Below are 23528 nucleotides of genomic sequence, written 5' to 3'. Positions count from 1 at the left end.
AGATATGATTTGGGGAGAAATATTTTCAGTGCACATGTCTACTTAGTATTGCCTTTGTTATATTCTACTTTCGAACAGGATAGAGTTGTTAACCAATTCCTTTTTAGTTTTCTTAAAAAAAATAAAAGGTGTTCCTATGGAAAAATCTCTTGACTAGAAGCAGTTTAAGTAAAATAAGTTTGAGAAGCCTTTCAGTTACGATAAGTCCATTAAGGAATGCATCTCAGAAGGACCATGCAAGATTGTCTTCTAATCAAATATAGAGTTCAACGCTTTTATTGCTTGGAATTTTTCCATTTAGACAGAGGCATTATGGTCCATTTCTTCTATCTGTTTCGCAGCATAACATCACTATGAAATTTAACATTTAGATTTTTGATGATAGAGTTTTTTAAACTCATGAAGTAGAGTATGTATTTTGTAACCGCTACTGAGTTAAATTTTACGATTGCTCGTTTATCGATCTTGGTTAAGTTACTTTCATTACTAGCGATCTTGGTTAAGTTACTCTTATTACTTGAGATCTTGGTTAAGTTACTTTCATTACTTGAGATGTTGGCGTATACTCTTAATCTCTCAAACAGAAAGGATGCTAGGTTCTCCGTAGTAATGTCATTTCATGCTTGTGTTCCCTTTTAATTGTTGTTATCCCACCAATGATTAATAAATTCCTTTTCTCCTGTTGTAAGGAAAATCTATTTTGATGGATAAGGAAAAGAATGGGTATTGCACAATTAGATACCTAACTGTGTGGGTAATGGTTAAAGAGAATATCAGTTGTTGGGAAGCACTTGCTTTCTATTTTTTGAGGGTTGTGACTAATTAAACTGTTTATTAATTTATCTCAATATATATGCAATAACTAGTTTCTTGGTTGGTTACACTCATATTGCCACTAGATGCTCATATTCAGTAATTTGCAATTTGTTACAATTAGACTACTGTACAATTTTGATTGGTGTGCGGTTTTGATTGGCATGATAGAATTTAGTTTCGTTTATAGTGAAGTTTTCCTTGGAACGGGATAAATGTGTCTTCGGACATTATTACAGCATAATGGCTAGATGTGCTACATAGTGCAATTTTTATTCTTCATAAATATAATAAATTGTGGTTAATTGATTATATAATATATATCATTAGGTGTCTTAGCCATTTGGGGAAGAGAAGTTATGATATAGAGGTTATGAATTCTTCTGGTTCTAATGCTTGAGCTGTTTGGCTCTCATTGGAAATTGCTCCACTTGGATGTGTATCATGCAATCAAGTTTGTTCCAAAATATGCAAACAGTTTGACCATCGAGAAGAAAACGTTTCACATGAAATGTCTAAGGGTGGTTTTGTTAATAAATTTTTGACTCCTTCAATATCAACGTAAAAAAGAGTAACTGACAAGATCTCTTCTATATGTTATAAATGAATGCAGGCGATAATTGGCGCATAAATATTGCATATTGTGACGGTTACAAACATAAGATTGATGATCATAAAATACATGATTAATGCTATGTGATTGTATTTATGTGATTGGATTTTCTTGAAAAAAAAAAAAAAACCCTTCATTCGGTTTTCCTTCAAAGGAAGACAAAAGGTTTTATTCTAAAAGATCACGTAAATTGCACGGTTAAAGGTTAGCATAACTATTTTGCATATGGGTTGTGAATACTTATGTGGCATTCTTTGGGATTTTATCACTTTAGTGCCCAGTTTCTAACAATAGTCTTCACGGTTTTGATCGGTTAGAATCCAGTGGGGGGAAATTATTATGGTGGTTACTTGTAGAAGTATGGCCGAGGTTTTTGTGTTCGATCACCATCAATGGGTTAAAACTATTGCTTTGTGTATGGTTGTTTGAAATCCACATTGTAATAAGCATATGTACGCGGTTATTTTTCCAAGTCTTGTGCTGGATTTGGTTTCCCAATTCGGTGGAAAAGATTTATGTCTATAGAAATTCCCATGAGAATCAAGATCGAGTGCATGGCCATTAATAGCACTAACCCGCGAACGAAAGTCCAATACCGGTACTGTGTGTGTGATATGTTGAACTCTGACTCAAAGGGTCTAGTTCAAGACATAGTTCACTATGATCCTTCAGAGGTAAACTATTAACACTAAGTGAGGTTCAAGTCCGGAAGACACCTTCACCTATTGCACAGTATATAGTTGCCCAATTTTGTGTTTAGTATGTATTTTCAAAGTCATGTGATTTTAAAAGTCAAACTATAAAATATTTATTTTATTAAAAGTGGGGGATTGTTGGAATATTTTTAATAAAATAAATATTAGTGTTAACTCCTCACCTTTAGTGTTTTACCGTTATAATATTAATGTAGTATTGAAATATCGGTTACAAAATAAAGAGTATTTATGCTCTATCATTATCTCTATATTAATGGTTATTACTCCTATATATATGTGTATCTCATATAAGGGAATTAAGAGGAAAATAGAAAAGACAAAAACTCATGTTCTTAGAGATGTACAAAAAGAGAGATACAAATATGTTTGTGTGAAAGTTCACATTCTATTTTCTATATTTTCTATGTTGATTGGGCAACTCGGTTCGTGACTCGTTCAAACCTCTCGGTGGTCGTGAACATCGGATGAGGAATGCTTGTGAGCGCTTGGGTTTAATCTTGGGGCTAGTACACTCCGGTGGAACCTTCACGAGGGGAGGAATATTAGCCTTAAGACAGTGACTACACGACTCTCAATCTCACAGGCAACATCTTTCTTACTTTCACTATTTCCGTACTCTCATGTTTTTCTTATTTGTGTTTCTGCGTTCATGTGGTCCAATAATTCTTGTTATAAAATGATATTTGTGAACCAAAGTTCTAACAGATTATTCTGGTGGAAAGGTCCAAATTAAAGTCCATGCATGTGTAATATATATGCAACCTATGACCAACATACAAAACATTATAAAGATATCTTGTACACAATTATAATATAATATTAGAGATCCAAGAAGAGGGGATGATCAAAAGAAAAGAAAAAATCCAAGAAGAGAGGGGTATGGTCAAGGCTGGACTTGTTGTGTGGATATGGTGGCAAATCCAACAACTTTTTGAATTTCTGTGAGGCCATTTATGCACCGATAAAGGAGGACTCCACAAAGAGATAATCTTCTTCACGGAGACTCCGGCGCAATCTCAGCCATTTATTCGCACAATTAATGGCTAAGATTCATTTTTAATTATGACCGGTCACAATTAACTCTTCTCCGAAAGTTTTTTATTAACATCTTGACCGTCCAAAATATTTTGAACGGTCACAATTGAGTGCTGTAAATGTTTACGGCACCTCGGTAAAAGAAGATTTTCTCCTCCACAAAAGGCCACCCAACTTTCTCTTTCCAACTAGCAACTTGCACAAGATAATGGAAAGCTTGTATAAATCTCTCTCTCTCTCTCTCTCTCTCTCAATTCTTCTTTGTCAACAATGACTACTACTATTTTACAAAACAAATTGTGGACACGATTTAGAAGTACAAATGAAGTTCCTATTTGTCCCACTTTTTTTCAAAGCTATTAGGGGTTTCATTAGTTGACTATTAGTCAACACACTCTTTGCTGCCCCATGAAATACTAGCTAGATTTGCTACAATCACACACAACACACGCAAACACTTGCACAAACACTACTACAAAATGGTATAAAGATCACGGTCCAAAAAATAAAAAGATCTCACTTTTTGAAAGAGCGTAATAAAATGTTATGGACTATAGTTTTAATCTCGATTATATGAAAAAACTGAGATGGAAAGATTTTTTAATCTCAGTAATCTATAAAGTGAGATTGTAACTTAAAGAATAAATCTCATTTTTGAAAAACTGAGATTATTTATGAAAGAATATATCTCGTTTCGGAAAAAACTGAGATGGAAAGATTTTTTAATCTCAGTAATATAAAAGTGAGATTGTAACTTAAAGAATAGATCTCGTATAGGAAAAACTGAGATAAAAATAACCTTTAATCTCAGTCATCTAAAAACTGAGATCGTAAGTTAGAGAGTACATCACATTTTTTTTATTTGGATTGAGATGAAAACTCTTGTATAGGAAAAGTTGAAGACCGCTTACCCCTTAATAGACTCCGCGCGCGATACAACTAAATAAATGTCACGATCGACTTCCAAAATTCCGTCCTCTATTCTCGTTCGTCTCTCTCACTCTTAACCATTCTACAAAAAAGATTTCGTCGCCAAATGGGGCACATTCGGCAATGAAAATATATTTCGTTGCTTAATTGGTATCTTTGATGACAAAATTTATGAAAGTTGCATTTCATTGCCAAATGTATATTGAGTATAACTCTATACTCAGAATTCCGGTTGAGATAATTCAAATTGGGTTTGAACAATAACACAAAGGGCTACAACTTTCATATTTATCAAAATTGCTAATTTTAATATTTAAAGGTTCAAAATGACGTTCAAAATATATTTTAATGTTAAATGAACATGTTATATATTAAATATTTCAATTACATATTGAAAAGTGTGTGTGGTGCAGTTGGTTGAGGCTTCTATGCAAAATTCAAAAGACTTGGGTTCAAAACCCCACAAGAGAAATAGAGTGGGATTTTTTCCCTTAGGAAATCGCCACTTTTAACCTCGGTTTTTCCAAAAACTGAGATTATTTCTCTCTAAACAATCACGGTTTTATAATAAAACTGAGATATAAAGTTGTTAAAGGTCACGGTTTTATCATTTTTAATCACAATTTTTATTTTTTAGTCACGGTTTTATTTGAGTTTTAATCACAGTTTTTATCACGTGGTTAAAAGATATGGATTTTTAGTTACACCTTGATAGACCACGGTTTTGAATGCGAGATTAAAAGTGAAAGATCACACCAAATGATCGAGATCTTTATCTATTTTTGTAGTAGTGAAAATTACTCACATCACATTTGGCCCCACACATATTGAAAGTGTGTGATGTATGTGAACCTCATATGGGATGTGAGTGAGTCTGTATAATTAGTTGTTTGTTTGTGTGTGGTTTTAAAATTATTGTTAGCTCATAAGGTCATAGGCTGCAAACATGCGATCTTTGCTCTCGCAGATTTTAGTATTTTAGGATTTGTTTAAAAAAAGCTTTAATGCTCAAGCCTCGTGCTCTTACTAATGAATGCAAATTATGTGACTTAGGTCTTGTGTTCAACACTCACGTTTTCGCCATCCCTCTCCTTTAGTTACAGGTAGATCTAAGGCAAGGAATAATTCTTCTCCGTAGCGTTCTAGCACCATAGAAAATATGAACGCATCATATACATAATTGTCATATACTCCAATAGCCACAGATTAGGAATGAGGGCAATCAACTGACAAGAGTGATACCTACACAGACATTTTAGATACAGATCCTGCACAGATCAATGTGTGGGGCTCGGCCACTACGAGTTCTACACAAATGATTCAAGCCTTTAATTAAATGTAAAATATTTTTTAAAGGGGTCTCGTGAAAAATCAGCTGAATCCGATACTTATAAATACTCAATCCAATCATCTAACTTTTCATTAAGATTTCAAAATAATGAAGAGTTAGATGATTGGATCGAGCACCTATAGGTATCGGATTGCTCTGATTTTTTGCGAGAACCCTTAAAAAAATATTTTACATTTAATGAACGACTCAAAGAACCCATAGTAGGCCCCACTCACTGATCTGTGCAAGAAGTGTTTATAAAATGTCAATAGACTTATTGTTACGATCAACTGAACCCATCTATGGAAATCGACAGTTTCTGCACTGACAGTGCACAGACCGGCGTTCGAGATCCTTTCCGAAATAATTTTAAAATAATTTTTCAATTGGTCTGGAGAAAAATCAGCTCAATTGGTCAAAACCCACAACAAAACAAAAACATAGCTTGATTAGGACAATACAGAACCGAAAAGATTTTTTGTGTTCCCAGCAAATGCCAACCACAATTTCATGAGCAAATTGGAGTTGTTAAATGGACCCAAATCCACACAAGTGCCATAAATGCTGTTTGGCACTCTGTCCAGCTTTTGCTTTCTTTCTCTTTTTTTCTCCCTTTTCCTCTTTCCCTTTCTTAAAGGCCACTATGCCATTTTGTCAAATCATAGGATGTGACTAGAACCGGATAGTATGCGTGAAGTAAGAGTTTGGACTCATCATCGGCCGGTTCAGTCTGTTAAAGTCGCTACGTAAGCCTGCTTGCGAGTTGGGCTGAGCGAACTTTTTTCTTTTTGCGGGTTAGACTGTGTTAGTTGAAGCCCAAACCCGTCAACGGGCTAGCCCAATTGCCGTGCTAGCAGGCCAAAATTCGGACGGGTTCACTGGCCGAGCCGCAAAATTTTGAAAAGAAGGGTGGAAAAAAGAAAACATAAAAAGTTTGCGCAAAAAACCTATACCCCTAATTTTTTTTTGGTAAATACTACACTCCTAAATTGTTGTTTCCGAGCAGAAAAGGACAATGATTAAATAATAAATAAAAAACATTCAAACATTCTTCTTCTTATTCTTTTTTTTTTTTTTTACCTTGAAACATTTGGATGCAAATGACATGCAGTAAAGTTGCATATGTTTAGTCTTCAACAACACAAGGAAGGAATGGGTATGCTCCAAGGCCACTGATTTTTGGGCTATCGGACGGGTCTTGCGGGAGGGTACTGTGGGCGGGCCAACAGACGGGCTGAGTAAAAATTTATAGGCTCAAGCCCAGCCCATGAAAACTTCAGGTTAGGTTAGCCCACCCAGTGGACAGGCTCGGGCCGGGCAATAGCCCAATGGGTCGGGCGGGCTTCGGATGGGTCGTGGGCCTTCGGGCTAAATGATGACTTTTAGTTTGGACCCTTTCATTTTGGGTCTCACAAATCACAATCCTGGACAAGGTCTCTAATAAATTTTCTCTATTTATCTCTTTTATTTATTACTTTAAAAAACTTCTCTCAAAACCCAAACCAAATATATATATATATATTTTATATTTTGGAATTTATGCAATATTCGCATTAAATCTTTTTTAAAATAGTCATTTGCCTCAATGAACGGAGTCTCAAAAGTAAAAATTATGCTCCCTTCGTCCCTATTTAAATATTCACTACGGTTTTGCATGTCATTTTCAATAGCCTATATCTCTCGGCGTATATTATATTTTATATTTTTAAAATTACCGTCTTATAGAAATAATTGAGATCTATCAAATAAGATCCACGTGAACACCACGCTAGCATAGGTGGTTTGTTCTCCTCTCTTCCAATGGTGACCAAAGTTCAAGTTCCATGGGCAGCAGATTTGGGGTTTGAGGGCTATGAATAGTGTTTGAGCCTTCGTTGACTAACACATTAGCACCTCGCTAACCCCCCACTGATGTATATCGTTTGGAAAAAAAAAAGATCTATGTTGTATATTTTTAACAATATACATTGAGAGATATAAGTAATTGAAAATAACACGCAAAATTATAGTGAACACTTAAAAATGGATGGAGGGAATACTACCCAAAAGCAAACATGAGTAAAAAAACACGAAATTCTTTGTTGAGCTTATTTTGATTTCGATCTATAGCCTAGTTTGGCATTATAAGCCTAATGGCTTGTTTTTTATTCTTTATTCAATTTTTTTTTTGCATTTGTTAGTTTTTCGTCAACTTTTTGAGGATTATTGTTTCGTTGTGACCAGACAAATTTAAAAGGTAAAAAATTAGGATCGACATCAATTTTTTTTTTGAATAAAGACGAAAATAAGCCAATTTTTTTCAAGTATATTATATATTATACTCTTCAAAAAATTCTAAAAAAATTGACCCAAAACTAAAAAGAGGTTCACTAAACACCAAGAAATACCATCTGTCTAGTAATTAATTTCACCCAACCCAATCCTAACTTAAGCTGCTGCTGCTGCTTCTTTTTTTCATTCTACACTTGAACTTATTTGTTTGTAATTAAGACTTACTTAAAAGTTAAAATAGTCTTAGATTCAACATATAAGATTAATATTCACCATTTTAAGGAGAGGGTGAACAAAACTCAACTCCAACCTTAGTTGGTTTTAGATGAAAACTGGAAGTTTGATTTGAGTGTTTTCAAGTTTGGCAAAACCAAACTCCCGGCAGCACTCAACATCAAAGGGCCGTTAAAAAAAAAAAAAAAAAACATCAAAGGAAAATCTAGCTGCAGATTTTTGTGAGTCGATTTTTTTTTTTTGTTGTTTTATTAATTTTAACTAGATTTGGGTCAAATTTACATCACACTGTTCGATGTCTTGATGAGAGGAATTGAAAAAGTATATATAAAGAGAATAAATTCTTCTCACCAGCGGTGAAAAAGTGGGGTTTTTTCTCACTTTTCCACCATCGCCTTTTTTGATCCTACCGCATGTTAATTGCTAATCTGAACTGTTCATCTTGTAGACCTCACATAATAATGTATCCACGCAAAAAATGAACTTGATCGAACATCGATAGGAGTATCAAAAATTGAATTTTGTTTTGCAAAATGAACAGTTTATCTTTATTATTATTGACAAAATCAAATCGTCCATTTTATAAACCAAAATTCAAATTTTGATATATCTATTGACTTCCAATCAAGCTGATTTTTTGCATGGTAATACTACATTACGGGTCTTAAAATATGAACGGTTCAAATTATAACAATAGACGCTCAGTGAGGCCCAGAATGGATGGTGGTGGAAAAATGAGATTTTACACTAGCGGTGGATATAATTTTTTTTTTTTTTATAAATATAGACTAATGTTAGAAAAAATCGTACTCTCTCTGTCCCATTTTCATTGTTCATTATTCTATTTATCTCTTTTATGTCTTTTGTCTATATCTTTTAATGTGGATCTTGAAAAGTATGCAATATGAATCTTGTTTGATAAATCTTGATTAGTTCTACAATACAAAGTTTTCAAAATTATGAAAATCATTATAGATTGAAAAATATAAGCAATTTAAAAATGACACACAATTCAAAAATGAATAATGAAAATGGGACGGAGAGAGTATAAGACAATGAAAAGACACAAAATGACAGTCTTTCCCTAGAAGTTAGTTTTCTTGAGTATTTTCGTCGTATTATATGATTTTTTTTTCAAGTTTGTTTTATGTTTTTAAATTTTTTTGATTCCTTTCATCGAGACGAACGATGTGATATAAAAAAATTTGACCCAATCTAGCAAAAACTAAGAGAAAGTTTGACCCAATCATTTATCAACATAGAGCGAAAAATAATTTAACGATCTAAGAAATGGAACTCGATGTTTTTCAAATCCTGAGAATCTCTTAAAATTAATTCTAAATTAAATAAACCTCTAAGCAATTTCGACTGTCTGAGAAAAGAGAGAATATGGGACAAAAGGAGAAACAAATATTTTTTTTCCGGTAAGTAATAAAACAAATTATTATTATAATCATATACTCCCTCCGTCAATTTTTAAGTCTCCTGCTTCGTAACTCTAATTTATTAAGAAAATATCATCATTACTCATTTTACATCAACTTTTACCTCCACTTTCCCTACTTACCATCTATGAAGACATCATTATTATGCTTTTACTCACTAACTTTACAAAATGGACATTTTTTAAGAGACAGTCCAAAATGGAATACTGAACTTTAAAAAAGGGACAGAGAGAGTATAATTCTTATTATTTATATTATTCTAAAGTATGTGCAAGTGCAACTCCCCCTTCTCTTTACCTCTACTTATTTGATTGTTTTCATCTGTTTGCTGAAACATATAAAGTGAATAATTCTTTAATTTCTTATCCAATTCCTAATGAAAATGTCGTATGCCATGCATGTTGGTGTCAGTTTTTTCCTATTTTATAGGGAAAAAAGAAAGGGAATGAACTCGCTAACATGGCAATTTAAAAATCTTTGGGATTAATGTAATTTTTCTTTACTGATAAAAAAAATGGTAATTTTGAAAATTTTACTATTAATTTTAGCACTATTCTTTTAATTGAATTACTTTTAGAACTAAAAACCCCTATGCTGTACTACTGAACTGAACCGAACCGAACCAAACCAAAACAAACCAAACCGAGCCTTAAATTCCAATCACTTGGGGTCAGCTACATGAATCCTTTTCCTCCATTGAGCTCTGTCAAGAGCCATTTGTTCATACAAACCTACTATACTCATATCGTTGCGTACCATAGCATCTAATGTCAATTTAGGTCTACCCCTCTCCGTAGCATTGCTACCCAAAGCTATACTATCTGCTCTCTTAACTACTGCGTCTCCTGATCTACGGTAGACATGTCCAAATCATCTTAGCCTATTTTCCCTCAACTTCTCTTCTATGGGTGCTACACCTACCATTTCACGAATTGTTTCATTTCTAATCCTGTCTCTTCTAGTCTTATCACACATCCACATCAACATTTTCATTTCTGCTACACTCATCTTGTTCACCTGTTGCTTCTTAATAGGTCAACATTCTGTCTCATAAAGCATCGCTAGTATAATAGCAGTTTCATAGAATTTTTCCTTCAATTTTATGGGTACCCTCTTGTCACACAGTACACCAGTAGCGCTCCTCCACTTGAGCCACCCCACTTGAATCCTATAGGTCACATCATCGGCAATCTCTCCATATCTACTAATGATTGATTCTAAGTATCTAAAATGATCACTCTTAGGTTTCTCCTTGTCTAGGATCATCACTCTTTCTTCGTGCGCACTGCTTGTACCACTAAACTTGCACACTATATACTCAGTTTTACTCCTACTTATTCGAAACCCTTTGACTCTAATGCTTCCCTCCAAATTTCTAGTTTCGTATTAACACCTCTAGTGGTTTCATCTACGAGGACACTATCATCTGCAAACGTCATACACCATGGGATATCCTCCTGAAATTGTGTAGTCAATTCATTCATAACTAAGGCAAAAAGGTACGGGCTCAAGATTGACCCTTGATGCAATCCTACAGTGATTGAAAATTCACTCGTTTTCCCTACTGGTGATCGAATGGTAGTGACGGCACCTTCATACATGTCTCTAATCACCTCAATATACCCTTTGGTCACTCCCTTTCTCTCCAAAACCCACCATATGATGTCTCTAGGCACCCTATCATAAGCCTTTTCGAAGTCTATGAAAACCATATGAAGATCCTTCTTCTTTGCTCTATGTTTTTCTACCATTCTTCTTAATAAGTAGATAGCTTCTATGGTTGATCTTCCAAGCATGAACCCAAATTGTTCCTCTGACACCGTGGTCACCATCCTCAAGCGATGCTAAATAACTCTTTCCCACAACATTATCGTATGACTCATCAATTTAATACCTCTATAGTTGTTGCAGTCTTGGATATCCCCTTTATTTTTATAGATAGGTACTAGAATGCTCTTTCTCCATTCGTCGGGCATCTTCCTCGTCATAATAATCTTGTTTAACAACTTCGTTAACCAAGTTACCCCCAGGTCACCTAGACTTTTCCACACTTCAATAGGGATACCATCTGGTCCTAAGGCCTTACCCGATTTCATCCTTTTCAAAGCTTTGACCACTTCGAACTTTTATATTCTCCGATAAAATTCATATTCTATATTCTCGCCAGGTACATACTCTTCCTCCCCACCAAAACCTTCTTCATGTTTCTCATTTAACAACTTCTCGAAATATGATTTCCATCTATCCCTGATCGCTTCTTCTTTTACCAACATCACCGAATCGATATCTTTTATACACTTAACTTGAGAAACGTCTTTAGCTCTCCTTTCTCGCAACTAGGCAAGTTTATAAATAACATTTTCTCCATCTTTACTATCGAGTCTAGCGTAGAAATTCTCATAGGCTTTCAACTTAACATCCCTAACAGCTTTCTTAGCTTTCTTGCTAGCTTGCTTATAACCTCAAAATTTTTCCTCATTTCGGCCCTTTTGCCACTTTTTAAAGCACTCTTTCTTGGCTTTTACCTTGATTTGAACCTCGTCATTTCACCACCATGTCTCCTTCGAAATTAGACCTTTTCCCTTCGACTCCCCGAGAACTTCTCTCGATATTCTTCTAATACCGTCAGCTATGGTATTCCATATATTGTCACCATCTCCTTCCACTCCCAACTGTACTTCTTGAGACATTCTTTCCTTGAATACCTCTAGTTTTTCTCCTCTTAGACCCCATCATTTAGTTCGTGGGTATCTAGTTTCCTTCCTCCTTCTAATATTCCCCTTGAGACTAATATCTAACACCAAAAGTCTATGTTGTGCCACTAGACACTCTCTTGGAATAACCTTACAATCCTTACATGTCAAGTGGTCCGCACCTCTAGCGAGAAAGTAGTCAATTTGGCTTCTATTGGCTCCGCTCTTAAAGGTAATTAAATACTCTTCTCGCTTCCTATAGAGGGTATTTCCCACTATAAGGTCAAAAGCTACTGCAAAATCTAAAATTCTCCGACCACCTTTGTTAAGGTCACCAAAACTAAAGCCACCATGTGCCTTCTCATACCCTTGCTTATGCACTCCCACATGGCCATTGAAATCGCCTCCTATAAACTATAGAGTATCGCCACCCAAAGCTTGTTTTGCAAAAACTAACATCTGCATTCTGCCCCCTTAAACTCCAAGCATAAACGTTCGTCTGGCAAAGGTAAAATCATGGGAAATGCTACGGTACAAATCCCGTATTATATGCATTCTTATAACCAAATCATTGAGAGTCGTAACTAAACTATTGAGGGGCGTAACCAAACCATTGAAAGATGTAACCAAACTATTGAGAGACGTAACCAAACACTTCCTTCAATTGTTATGCCTAATACATTCCTTCAATTGTAACCAAACCATATCTCCTTACACGTTCAATGAAATTATATTTTTTACTACTAATTTTTACCCTCTTTCCTTTTTTCTTTGGATGCTAATTTTGGTAACTTCATGTACAAAGTGGAGCGTTTGCGTATGAAAGTGGAGCACCAAAATCAATTTCCTTTTCTTTCTGTCAAAAAAATTCTAGGCATATCATTAATTAGTGCATCCATGTTGTATGATTATCTTAAAGTTTTGAATGAAAGATTAGGCTTAGAAAATCCACCACTCATGTGAGTGTGGCTGTCACTAGAATTATGCTAGGGTGGGTATAAACTTTGACGTCTTTATTATTATTTCTTCTAACGTTATGATGAATTTCAAGGTGTGGTCACTTATCTTGGATATATACTTTTTTAAGCATTATATATATTAGTATATATATGTGGTCATTAATTAAAGAAAATTCTACTTTCGCATAAAGAAAGTTTTAATGCACTTGCATCCCTCACTTTTTGGGACTCCCAAGTCAACCTACCACTTTCGCAAAAGAAAATCTGTCTTCGGATGGAAATTGAAAAAAACACAGAGAGAGAGAGAGAAGTGTGCGGACGTAACCCAATAACTTTCCTGAGGGAAAACAAAGTAGGAGTACTAATGAAAAAGATGCAATGAACTTCCAATTTCCACGCGGTAGTAGAACTAAAGCTCCACCCACTTACCTCCATGAGCGGAGTATTCATTCAGCCATCGGCATTGACCGACTTTCTTTTTTATTTGTTGTATTTTGTTTTATTGTTTTATCGTATCTTATATACGTATTTATATAATTGGGATGATCTTTCTACTAAAAAAAAAAGAACTAAAACGTGTGAAAAGTAGGACAAAGGGATTATCCAATTGAGATCCAAAATTCAATGCCTTTGACAAGCACGACCAAAAATTAGTTATAAAAACAAAAACAAAAGCAAAAGTATTTTCATTTCATCATTTCCCATAACATACACAACATTCAACCACAACAGCCGCAACACATAGAGCCGGCCCAAGGGATTTGGATGCCCAAGGCTAAATTATGGGATGATGCCCTACGTATTTTTAGAATTAAACAATGATAGAAATGTTTTTTTATATTACTTTAAACTTTATAATGCATGTTAATTGATTTGTCACCAATGGCCAAAGTGGTTGACTTGGTTTCGAAACCTGGCGGTTACAATAACATTATTTTTGGGAAAAAAACATTTTTAAAGAAAAAGGTGCCCAAAAAACTCGAACTCAGACACTCCACATGGACTAAAATCAACTTACCACCGAGCTAACAAAGACATTTGTGTTATAAAACGAACAAATAATATATATACTAATTTACAAATAATATTGGAGTGCCCCTAAAATTTAATTTTTTTTGAATGCATGAGGTCCTGGCAACACTCTTACATGGGGGTGGGACCCACATGTGACACCTATGTGAGAGTGTTGTGGTCAAACGTTGTGTACATGTCTTCCCAGGAAGGAGCATTTACGTTTCACCATCACACCAAGAACAATAATTAGGGTAGTTACGTCGTCGCTATTTGCTAACCCGTCGAAGTACATAGAAGTTAGAACAATAACAATAGAGCCAAAATATGGTTTGAAAAACACAAAAAAGAAAAACAAATTAAATTTCCAGTCCCCTTGGAGAGAGAGAGAGAGAGAGAGAGAGTTACAAGAAAATGATGGTTGAATTCCAGTGTAATTAGATATATAGTCCACGACTCCACGGTGATTGGACGAGTAAATAATCTGATAGTTTGCTTCTAGGGTACAAAACAATCGCGGCTAGAGGGAATTACATTTAACCGGTCGACGGATTTCAAAGAACGACTTTTAAATTCTCTACCTAAATTTTACAACTTCTACCTTGGAGCTTGTCACTGAATCCTGCATCCTCCAGAATCTTGTCCTCGTCGCACATTGCCATAAGCCGACAGTTCAAGAAGATCCATGTCACGACCTGCAAAAATATATCCTGACCTCGTCATCAACTGATATATCTGGTAGATCACTTTCATAAGGTCATTGGATTTTTGACGTCCGTAACTACCTGAAACCCTGCAATAAGAACTTTTCTGAATAAGATCTGCTCTAGAGATCTCAGTGCGGTTCCCCTTTGATCGATTAACAGTTGCCTGCAGCAAGAGTAGGCCAACGGGAAAATAAAACAGCCATCTTTATAAGTAATCTAGCAGTAAGAATTTAGGCACTTTACACAAGATCATTCACATCAGATCGCTATTAGAAATTAAACGGGTCACTAGGATAGTAGAAGATATGCTTGTAAAAATTGTACCACGGCCTTGGCAAGGGGATAGAAAATACAGAATGTCCTATCTTCTTGACATACACAGCAAAAATTATATCTAATGCAAGTAACTGAAAATTGAGGCACAAATGTTGAGATTTCCAAGGGACATTTCTTTCCAAGGGAGATTTCTAATACGATCAATCACAAAATCAACTCTAATCGAAAGGTAGTCTTGAATTTGGGAATTGTGAACATTATTTATATCCTTCCACGTATTCAACAATAAACATCAAGATATCAATCGGCTATCCAGTACTTCATTTCAGACTTTCTCCTACTTGTCTTCTTCGTCCTCCTTATTTCTACTTTCTTTTCACATGCGAATGATGTCATACTTGAGCCCTATCCAAACTGATTCCACAACAAAAAATAAAGAAAATGAAAAGTGAAACTGACACATCCTGAGATTAGAAACCGCCGTAGTAAATTTCTGGTTCATAATGGAGTTTTGAATGGATCTCTTTCGTTTACTATTTAAGATTTCAGTATATCATGAAAAGTACTTATCAAGATAAGTAATACACACTATTGAAAGGGGAAACTCTAGGAGAAAAGGAGTAGGTTGAATGTAGAAAACCTCCATAAAAAAGAAATGATAATCTAGTTTATGTTATCTTCAACAAAAAAAAAAAAAGAAAATCTAGTTTATGTTATGTGATTACCCTTTCATCATGAATGACTTCTTTTAATCAGCCCTTGAACTAGATGAATAGCATAAGTCTCCAATACAAACTTATATACAGAAAATGCCTATCCTCTCTAAGTTAATATTTGCAGTAGATATATGAAATAGTTCGTCAGAAATATCATCCAGGTAGCATAAATTACACTTTCATTTAGTAACTATCACTTATAAGAAGAGTAATAGAATTCAAAAGAAGTAACACGAGGACTGTCCTGGCAAAAAGAGTTTTTTAATCTCTGTGTGTGTGTGTGTGTGTCTCTCTCTCTCTCTCTCTCTCAACACGAGGACTGTCCTGGCAGAAAGAGTTTTTTAAGCACGCACGCTCTCTCTCTCTCTCTCTCTCTCTCTCTCTCTCTCTCTCTCTCTCTCTCTCTCTCTCTCACTCTCTCTCTCTCTCTCTCTCTCTCTCTCTCTCTCTCTCTCTCTCTCTCGCTCTACACTACACATATACACGCAGAATGTATGTAACTTACAAAGAATTAAAGAAAAAAGCCCCAAACATATACTACCCAAAAATTCTCAAAGGAATGTACAGAGAAAAAACTTTCTGAAAGCCATAAGGTAACGGATTTACATTCCTAAGGTGGAGGGTGGAAAGCACGTAGGAGGCATATCGAGGGCCTAGGTGATGTCAAAGAACTTTAGAGGTTGGCTAGAAAGCAAGGAAAGAGAACAGGTACGAGTGACATAGGCTAATACATATTTATAGACATCTATTTGACTTCAGAACTGGCTGATTCCCTCCTTCCAAAACAGACTAAGCTGAGATTAAGTTTGACTTCAGAACATGGCTGATTCCTCCTTCCAAAAACAGGAATCTATGCTGAAGATAATGGAATACTGTCTCCTGAATCCAGGCTTAACTCTTTCGAACATATATCAGACCTTAAGTCTCTGAACCAGAAAAGAGTTGCTTAAATTAATGTAGAAGGTATAGATTAACTCACAGACTATAAGCAAATTTCCTTAATGTAGACAACACAATATGTAACACCAAGTCAAAAGCATCTTTCCCTCGCTAACTAATATTACCAAGAGCGAATTTTTCTAAAAGAACTAATGAATAGACAGACATCTTATTGGGCGACATCCAACACTCACCCAAAAAAAGGCCAAATCAGATTGTCCCTTGTGGATATAACTAGAATCCTCTCTTAGAAAACACTGCACAACCTAACCCCCGGTCAACACTAATGAACAATTTACATGTGAAATTCGAAGTAATCTTTGTTGTACATATCAACAGCTAGGTAACAGGTATGGGAATGTGTCTGTATTCCTAGTTGGGACTTGTTCCTAACTTGCATCATTATGTAATTGGGTTTTAATATCAACTATGCATAAGACTTCTATTTTAGTTTGTTAATGTATCTTAACATCCTATATATGAACAGCCTTCAGAAATCTGGAATCTAGCCGTGTTGTGGCTACCTGACATACAATACTAGAACGAGTTTTTTGACTCTTCGACACATACACTCAATAGACACTTGTACCCATGTCCATGAACATTGCCTTTATATTGATTGTAGCAATTTTACAATCAGAATTTTACATTCCAGTGGGATGTAAGCTATGACACACAAGAGAAGAGGACTACTTAGGATTGTTCATGTTTGCTCAATTCAATAGCAACTGACATTGAAGCTGCCTTCAACTTTACTAGACATGAAGCTGTCATCGTGCATCTCATATTGGTATGAATAGCAAAAATCATATACTTTCAAAATAGATGTAATTATTTGGCATTTAACCCGTCTAGGATTTTCCCATTATGCACATCTTGAGTGCCAATGCGGTATTGCAGAGGGTAGAAGAAACTACAGAGGTACCAAAGAAATTCTATAAGGGCTGCGTACTCACTACTTACGTATTATGGATGATTATTAGCCCATTCCTCAGTGACTTGTAGAATGCAATGATAATGTAAAAACTAGATCCACAAGGAAATGTAGTTCTTCAAATCTCTTCAGGGTACTATTTTTTGTGTCACAGGAATCTTTGGTACTAAATATTGTCTCCGCCCCACAAGAACAAATTTGCAAATGTGAGTTATGGACTCAATCCCCAGATGTGGCTTTAACTCCCTATCCCTCCCCAAACTCCTGTCTTGCACTTGCCATCCCATGTGTCTTTATATACTTGTTTGCATGTTAGGACCAAAATGAGCAAGTTATATAGCTCTCTTGTGAGCTTTTGAGGTAGAGGGAACGCAAAAAATAGCAAGATGAAGGTTTTATACTAGTGTGCCTATATCTCGAAAAAGTTAGGGATTGGCTTTCTAGTGTGGGATGCATGAGTGCAATCTATTCTCAATAGGTTATCTCCCAAAGGGCTTACCCATTAAGAGCCCATGATCTTAGAGTGTGGAAGAACAAAGAGGCTCTAGTAGTCTCTATCTTAGACGGGTAGGTATTACAAGTTATACGAGAGGCATTGAAATCAAGCAACAACTCATACCAGGTTTGGTATAATGCCTAAGAAGGTAATATTCGTGAATCCCTCCTCTATTTTCCTACAGGCAAACTACATCCCAATGGGAGTTTTAGAGGAAGGCCATCATATTGTGTCATGATTTTTTCTCTGGTGGAGATGTTATTTAATGAGGTGCGGATGCGCAAAACCGGTTGGGTCCGTGATGGAAGGAGGCCAGGAACACCCACCTATGCTACCTTTGGATGTTCATTTTTTGGGGCCCTGGTCGAGTTATGTATCAGAAAACTTGTAAATACCTTATCTATTGAGGCTCGAAAGTCCAGGTTTGCTATTGATGGCAATGTGAGAGGAGAACCACTTACTATCGTTCTCATCCTGGTTTATATACAATGGTGTAGGGAATGATACTTGCACAAGCAGTAGAATTTGTATTAACGTCAACACATCATAGTCTTTCACTGTTTCACAAATAACTGCCATCAGATCGAAATATATGTTGGCCGTTTGTGCTTCTCTGTGACTCCTAAGTTACGTGCAATAGGACGGATTGTAGGGTAGAGGCTTCAAGGAGTGGTAGGACCAACTGTTTAAGCTAATATAAATGCAGTCAGCAAAGAACTTGCCCGGCTGTTTGCCACTTCAATTAAGTAGTACTTCAAGATACATATGGGTAACATTCTAACCAAACTAAAAAACAGAAGGTGAAAAAATACCCACCTTTCGAGGCATCACTGACAACAGATGTATTGTAACATTAGAGGGAATTGAAGGAAAGAAGAGTCATATTGAAATGAAGCACGTTAAAACACAGATATCCACACATGCAATAAGCATACAAGGAAATAAAAGCGAAACCTGTATAACTGGGCAGTTTTCTAATGTGCTCATTTCCCCCCCTGAAAATAGTCAGATCAACAAATCCTTACGACATGAGTTTCCAATAAAACTAGACACGAATTACGCTGCAAAAATAAGCCAAGCCCTTCGCCCATAGATGATAAGTCTAAAACTGCACCAAATGTAGATAATCAAGCACATCTCAGCCGGCGTCATTAAAGGATAGAACACAAACAGGAAGTATCAGAATAATATAAGAATCAATTGACAAGCAAGGAGGAGGTCTGGCACATCCAGAAGTTGACCTCTCAGTGCTTGAGAACACAAGAAGAAGCATTCAGGACAAACACCTTCCACCCCAAAAAAGAAAAGAGTACACACGACCCATAAAATGCCTCAGCGAATTTTGTTCAGGCGGACTGAATAGATAAAAATCCTCATAAATGGCAGAAAACCGAGGACTTGTTTGGATTGTACATGTTAGTAAGTGTGAAAAAATGAGATTGGAAGTGACGGAGGGGATTGAATTGAGGGATTGGGATTGGGAATTGTACCATAGAAGAGGGATCAATTGTGAAGTTGGTTGTTTGGTTAGAGGTAGGAACTGTATAGAGATTGATATAGCATGTTTTTTTTTGGGGGGGTTGAGGAGGTGAGAGGATTAATGGGTGATTAAAGCATCTAGCAAGATCTAGTCCAACGGGCCTGGGACTACTCGAAAGCCAGCCCCACATGCCCTATGCAAATCCCCCCCATTCTAGGGATTAGGGCTACAAAGCCTCTCCTCAGAAAATAAAACCAAACAGGGCCTGAGGTCATTATCGATCATTTCAAAGTGAAAAGGAGCTTGGACTCATTAAATTGCCAGTAAGAACTTAGTCCTTGAATTATCTATGAAGTACACAGAAAATATGCTATTTATACAAAAAAAAAAGAGTAATTGGTAAGGCACACAAACTGAATTACCACCTTAAGAACAGAGTACCACAAAATATACATTGGGCAAAAAGGTAGGCGAAACCTCAATACTTCAGCAGCAATAATAATGAAAAATCTTTTCCCACAATTGTTAAGATCAACCATTGAATTGATAAATCATCAAGCTTGGTCATTAGCCCATGTCGTGAAAGTTCCAACTACGATTGTTATGTAGTACTCAGTGCTCGTTTTATGCCAGATACTGGATGAGGTCAGTTATCCATGCAACTAATTATATATCAAATTTGCACTGTTGAAAGGAATGAAGTATCCTCTAGGAATGTATAGTTCCCATATGAGGCATAACTCACTACCATGGGGGAGGAGGTGGGATAGGACAAAAAAACATAGACACTGACAATCATTTCTGCCTAACATCAACCCCACATATGGTTGCTCAATTATAGATGGAATAAAATATCATCTGATAGGTACTCTATGTCCCATATATGAACTCATCCCACTGGGGCAAGGTGGGATTGAAAAAATCATAGAGACAAAACTATCAAGGGCATTTTAAATGAATTTACCCATTTCTGATCTCCTCATGATCCCGCTGAACTAGATTATTGGGCAGTATAGATTACTGTCCATAATCCTCCTTCATTGAAACATAACTACCCACGGCAGCCAAAAATTTAGCAATGTTTCTATAAGGCTTATTATATGATTCTATATATACCCCATACTGATCCCTCATGGAAAAACGTTATAATAGGGCAATATAGATTTACTCTCCAAAGTCCCTCCTTCTAGCATGGTAACATAACTAACCACAGAAGCCAAAATTGAGCATGTTTCTATATGAATCTGAAATTACTCATGGTCCACCTATTCCCATTAAGGATTCAAATGTACATTAGTCCTATTGAAAGAAGGTGGGTACACAGGACATTGATGAAATGTCATATTAAGCAAATCCAACTGAAACAACCACACTGCACGACGAGGAAATACACAAATCACAAAAATTAGATTAGGAACTCGATGAGTTTGTTTCGACATGACTAGAGAACACAATGATTGACGCGCCAAAATTAACTCATCAAATAATACTACGAAACTCAAACAAAACCATATCACAACGCCCACAACTTCAAGCCAGGCTGGCCCAATGTATTCGGGTGGCTCCCGGGCCAAATTGTGAGAGTGAGGCCCTTACATTAATAATTATACAATTACCAAACCAACGAAAATATTATGTCTATATAATTATTTGTCTAGTTCCCATATAGTGTTGTTGTATATATGTATCCAATTTGAGTGCCTCCTCAATTAATTATATGTATCCAAGTTTGACACTTGTTCTGAAACAGCGTAGCTCCAATTGTTAACAATGGAATTTAAAAGATGTATTTTTGAAAAATAAAACACTTGCCCCAAAAAAAGGAACCCGGCAAGTCTCGAACTCAGGCATCACTGAGGAGGAAGGAATTTGTTTACTGTTAAAACCACTGAAGGCACTTTTCCATAGATTGTGAACAAAAAAAAAAATTATACCTTGTTTTGAAAGGGGGCCCTGTTTTGGCCCAAAAATGGGAGGCCCTATCGGTGGCCACTTGAGCCCTTGGCGCAAGACAGGCATACAAAAAACAAAAATGCAATTGTAGGCGGCAACACTTAAAAGTAGTAGTTTGAATGACTGAAGTAATGAACGGGTTATTTTTCGTACACAACTCAGCTCATTAAAGTTGAATGCATTGAGTGGGAAGTAAAATATAGTTAATTTGATTATCATATCACATGACATAATAAGATATTTAAAAATTACGCAAGTTTAAAGTAGCAAAGTTCTAAATGCATTCTAATTTATAATTGTTTGTAATTCAACACCTACAACCATCTGCCACCGATTCACATTCTTCTCCTCCACCACCCCCCCCTTAAACCCCCCACGGTCCCACCTTATATGATCATCAGTATCACCACACCCACCACCCATCACCCACATTTTCCTCCTCTACCCCTCCACTTGCATCCCCCAAAATATTACTCCACTCTATCCCAAATTGTCGGTCCCCTCTTTCTATTTTGGGATGTCCCAAAACAAATGTCCACTTGCTCCACAAATAACCAATAGATTTTTAAGTGATTCTTGTTTTTGTCATTTCAACTTTCTCTAACCATATTCTTAGAACCAGTTGTACTATCCATATAGGGGGAATATATTATAACAAGGGAGGGGTATCCAAAATAGTGTCTCAAAGAATATTCCCTTTTTCCTCCAATCTCAACCCTTCATCCTACACAATCTAATGGTTTCAAAAATTGTCTCTCTCAACAAACTAACTTTTAGTGGCATTGTGGTAAATATACACTGAATTTGTAATGGCAAAAATCCGAGGGCACACCCCATCTCAATTCTCAGACGAACCAGGTCTGAAATCTGCGTCTAAAATCTCCTCCACTCTCTCTCTCTCTATCTCATCTCTCCCTCTCTCATCTCTCATCTCTCTCCTCTCTTCTCTCGTCTCTCTTAGTCCTCTCTCTCTCGTCTCCCTTCTCTCTCTCCTCTCGTCTCTCTCTCTCATCCTCTCTCTCATCTCTCTCGTCCTCCTTCTCTCTCTTCTCTCGTCTCTCTCTCTCACTCTCTCATCTCTCTCTCGTCATCTCCTCGCTCTCTCTCTCTCAGTCATCTCTCTCTCTCTCTCTATCACCTTACACTCTCTCTCTCGTCGTCTCTCTCTCTCTCTCTCTCCACTCCATCTCTCTTCTCTCTCCTCTCTCTCTAGTTTTTTTGGATTCAAAATTCAAATCTCTCTCTACTCCATCTCAAGACACCCCATGCCGCTAACCAACTGGGGAGAGGAAAACTTACAAGGGAACCGTGCGAGCAGAGGTTTTGCACGGGAAAGGGCAAACTGTTTCGGGACATCGGTAAACAAATCTTCTTTTTCTTTGTGAGAGATCTCACAGGAAAAATGGTGCAGATGGAAGTGAAAGATCATTGACTATCTAATATGTACTTGGTGTTTAATGGGTTTCATGCCCTCATTTGGGTTTTTTTTTTTTCCCCCCCCTCCCATTTTGGTATTTATTGAATGTTGAATATTGAAATATTTCATTGTGGTAAACAGGATAGTATGTTTTATCATGTATAATAGGGAATAATCTATATCGATCCCATTAATGGGTATATACTCGGAAATGTGGGCTCAACATAAACCCAATTTTTTCATACCAGTAAGGGTTATGGTTATGTATCTTTTTTTGTTATAAACATAATAAGCATTAACCCCCAAACTGAGGTTTTATTTTCAACTCTTCCACACAGTAAACGTGCAATCAAAGGTAATCGTTGCACAACCAAGGTATCTCAGGACCTCTCCATCATCTGGGGATGGTCCCTCCATCGACGGAACCTTCTTTGGCGAGCAAAACCCCACAACCGAAGTTGGGACACCTGCGAACCAATCGCCGTGAATGACCGCGGCTGGTAATCGGATTCTTGATTTCCAACCCACCTAATCTTCAATTTCTTGCCCTATGTATGACT

General features: G+C 36.3%; 1 protein-coding gene across 1 annotated transcript in view; it reads right to left on the bottom strand.

Annotated features, from left to right (window-relative positions):
• Nucleotides 1–14454: 14454 nt before the first annotated feature.
• Nucleotides 14455–23528, bottom strand: part of LOC131336286 (uncharacterized) — a 22257-nt gene continuing 13183 nt past the window's right edge. Inside the window, exons 3-4 of the mRNA XM_058372071.1 lie at nucleotides 14836–14920; nucleotides 14455–14745 (exon numbers count right to left, since the gene is read on the bottom strand). Coding sequence (XP_058228054.1) covers nucleotides 14663–14745; nucleotides 14836–14920 — 168 coding nt within the window. The 3' untranslated portion in view covers nucleotides 14455–14662. The remainder of the gene's footprint in view (nucleotides 14746–14835; nucleotides 14921–23528) is intronic.

The sequence above is a fragment of the Rhododendron vialii genome, chromosome 8a, assembly GCF_030253575.1.
Source record: "Rhododendron vialii isolate Sample 1 chromosome 8a, ASM3025357v1".
NCBI lineage: Eukaryota > Viridiplantae > Streptophyta > Magnoliopsida > Ericales > Ericaceae > Rhododendron > Rhododendron vialii.
Note: the sequence above shows the minus strand (reverse complement) of the source record. Positions and strands in the feature narration are given on the sequence as shown.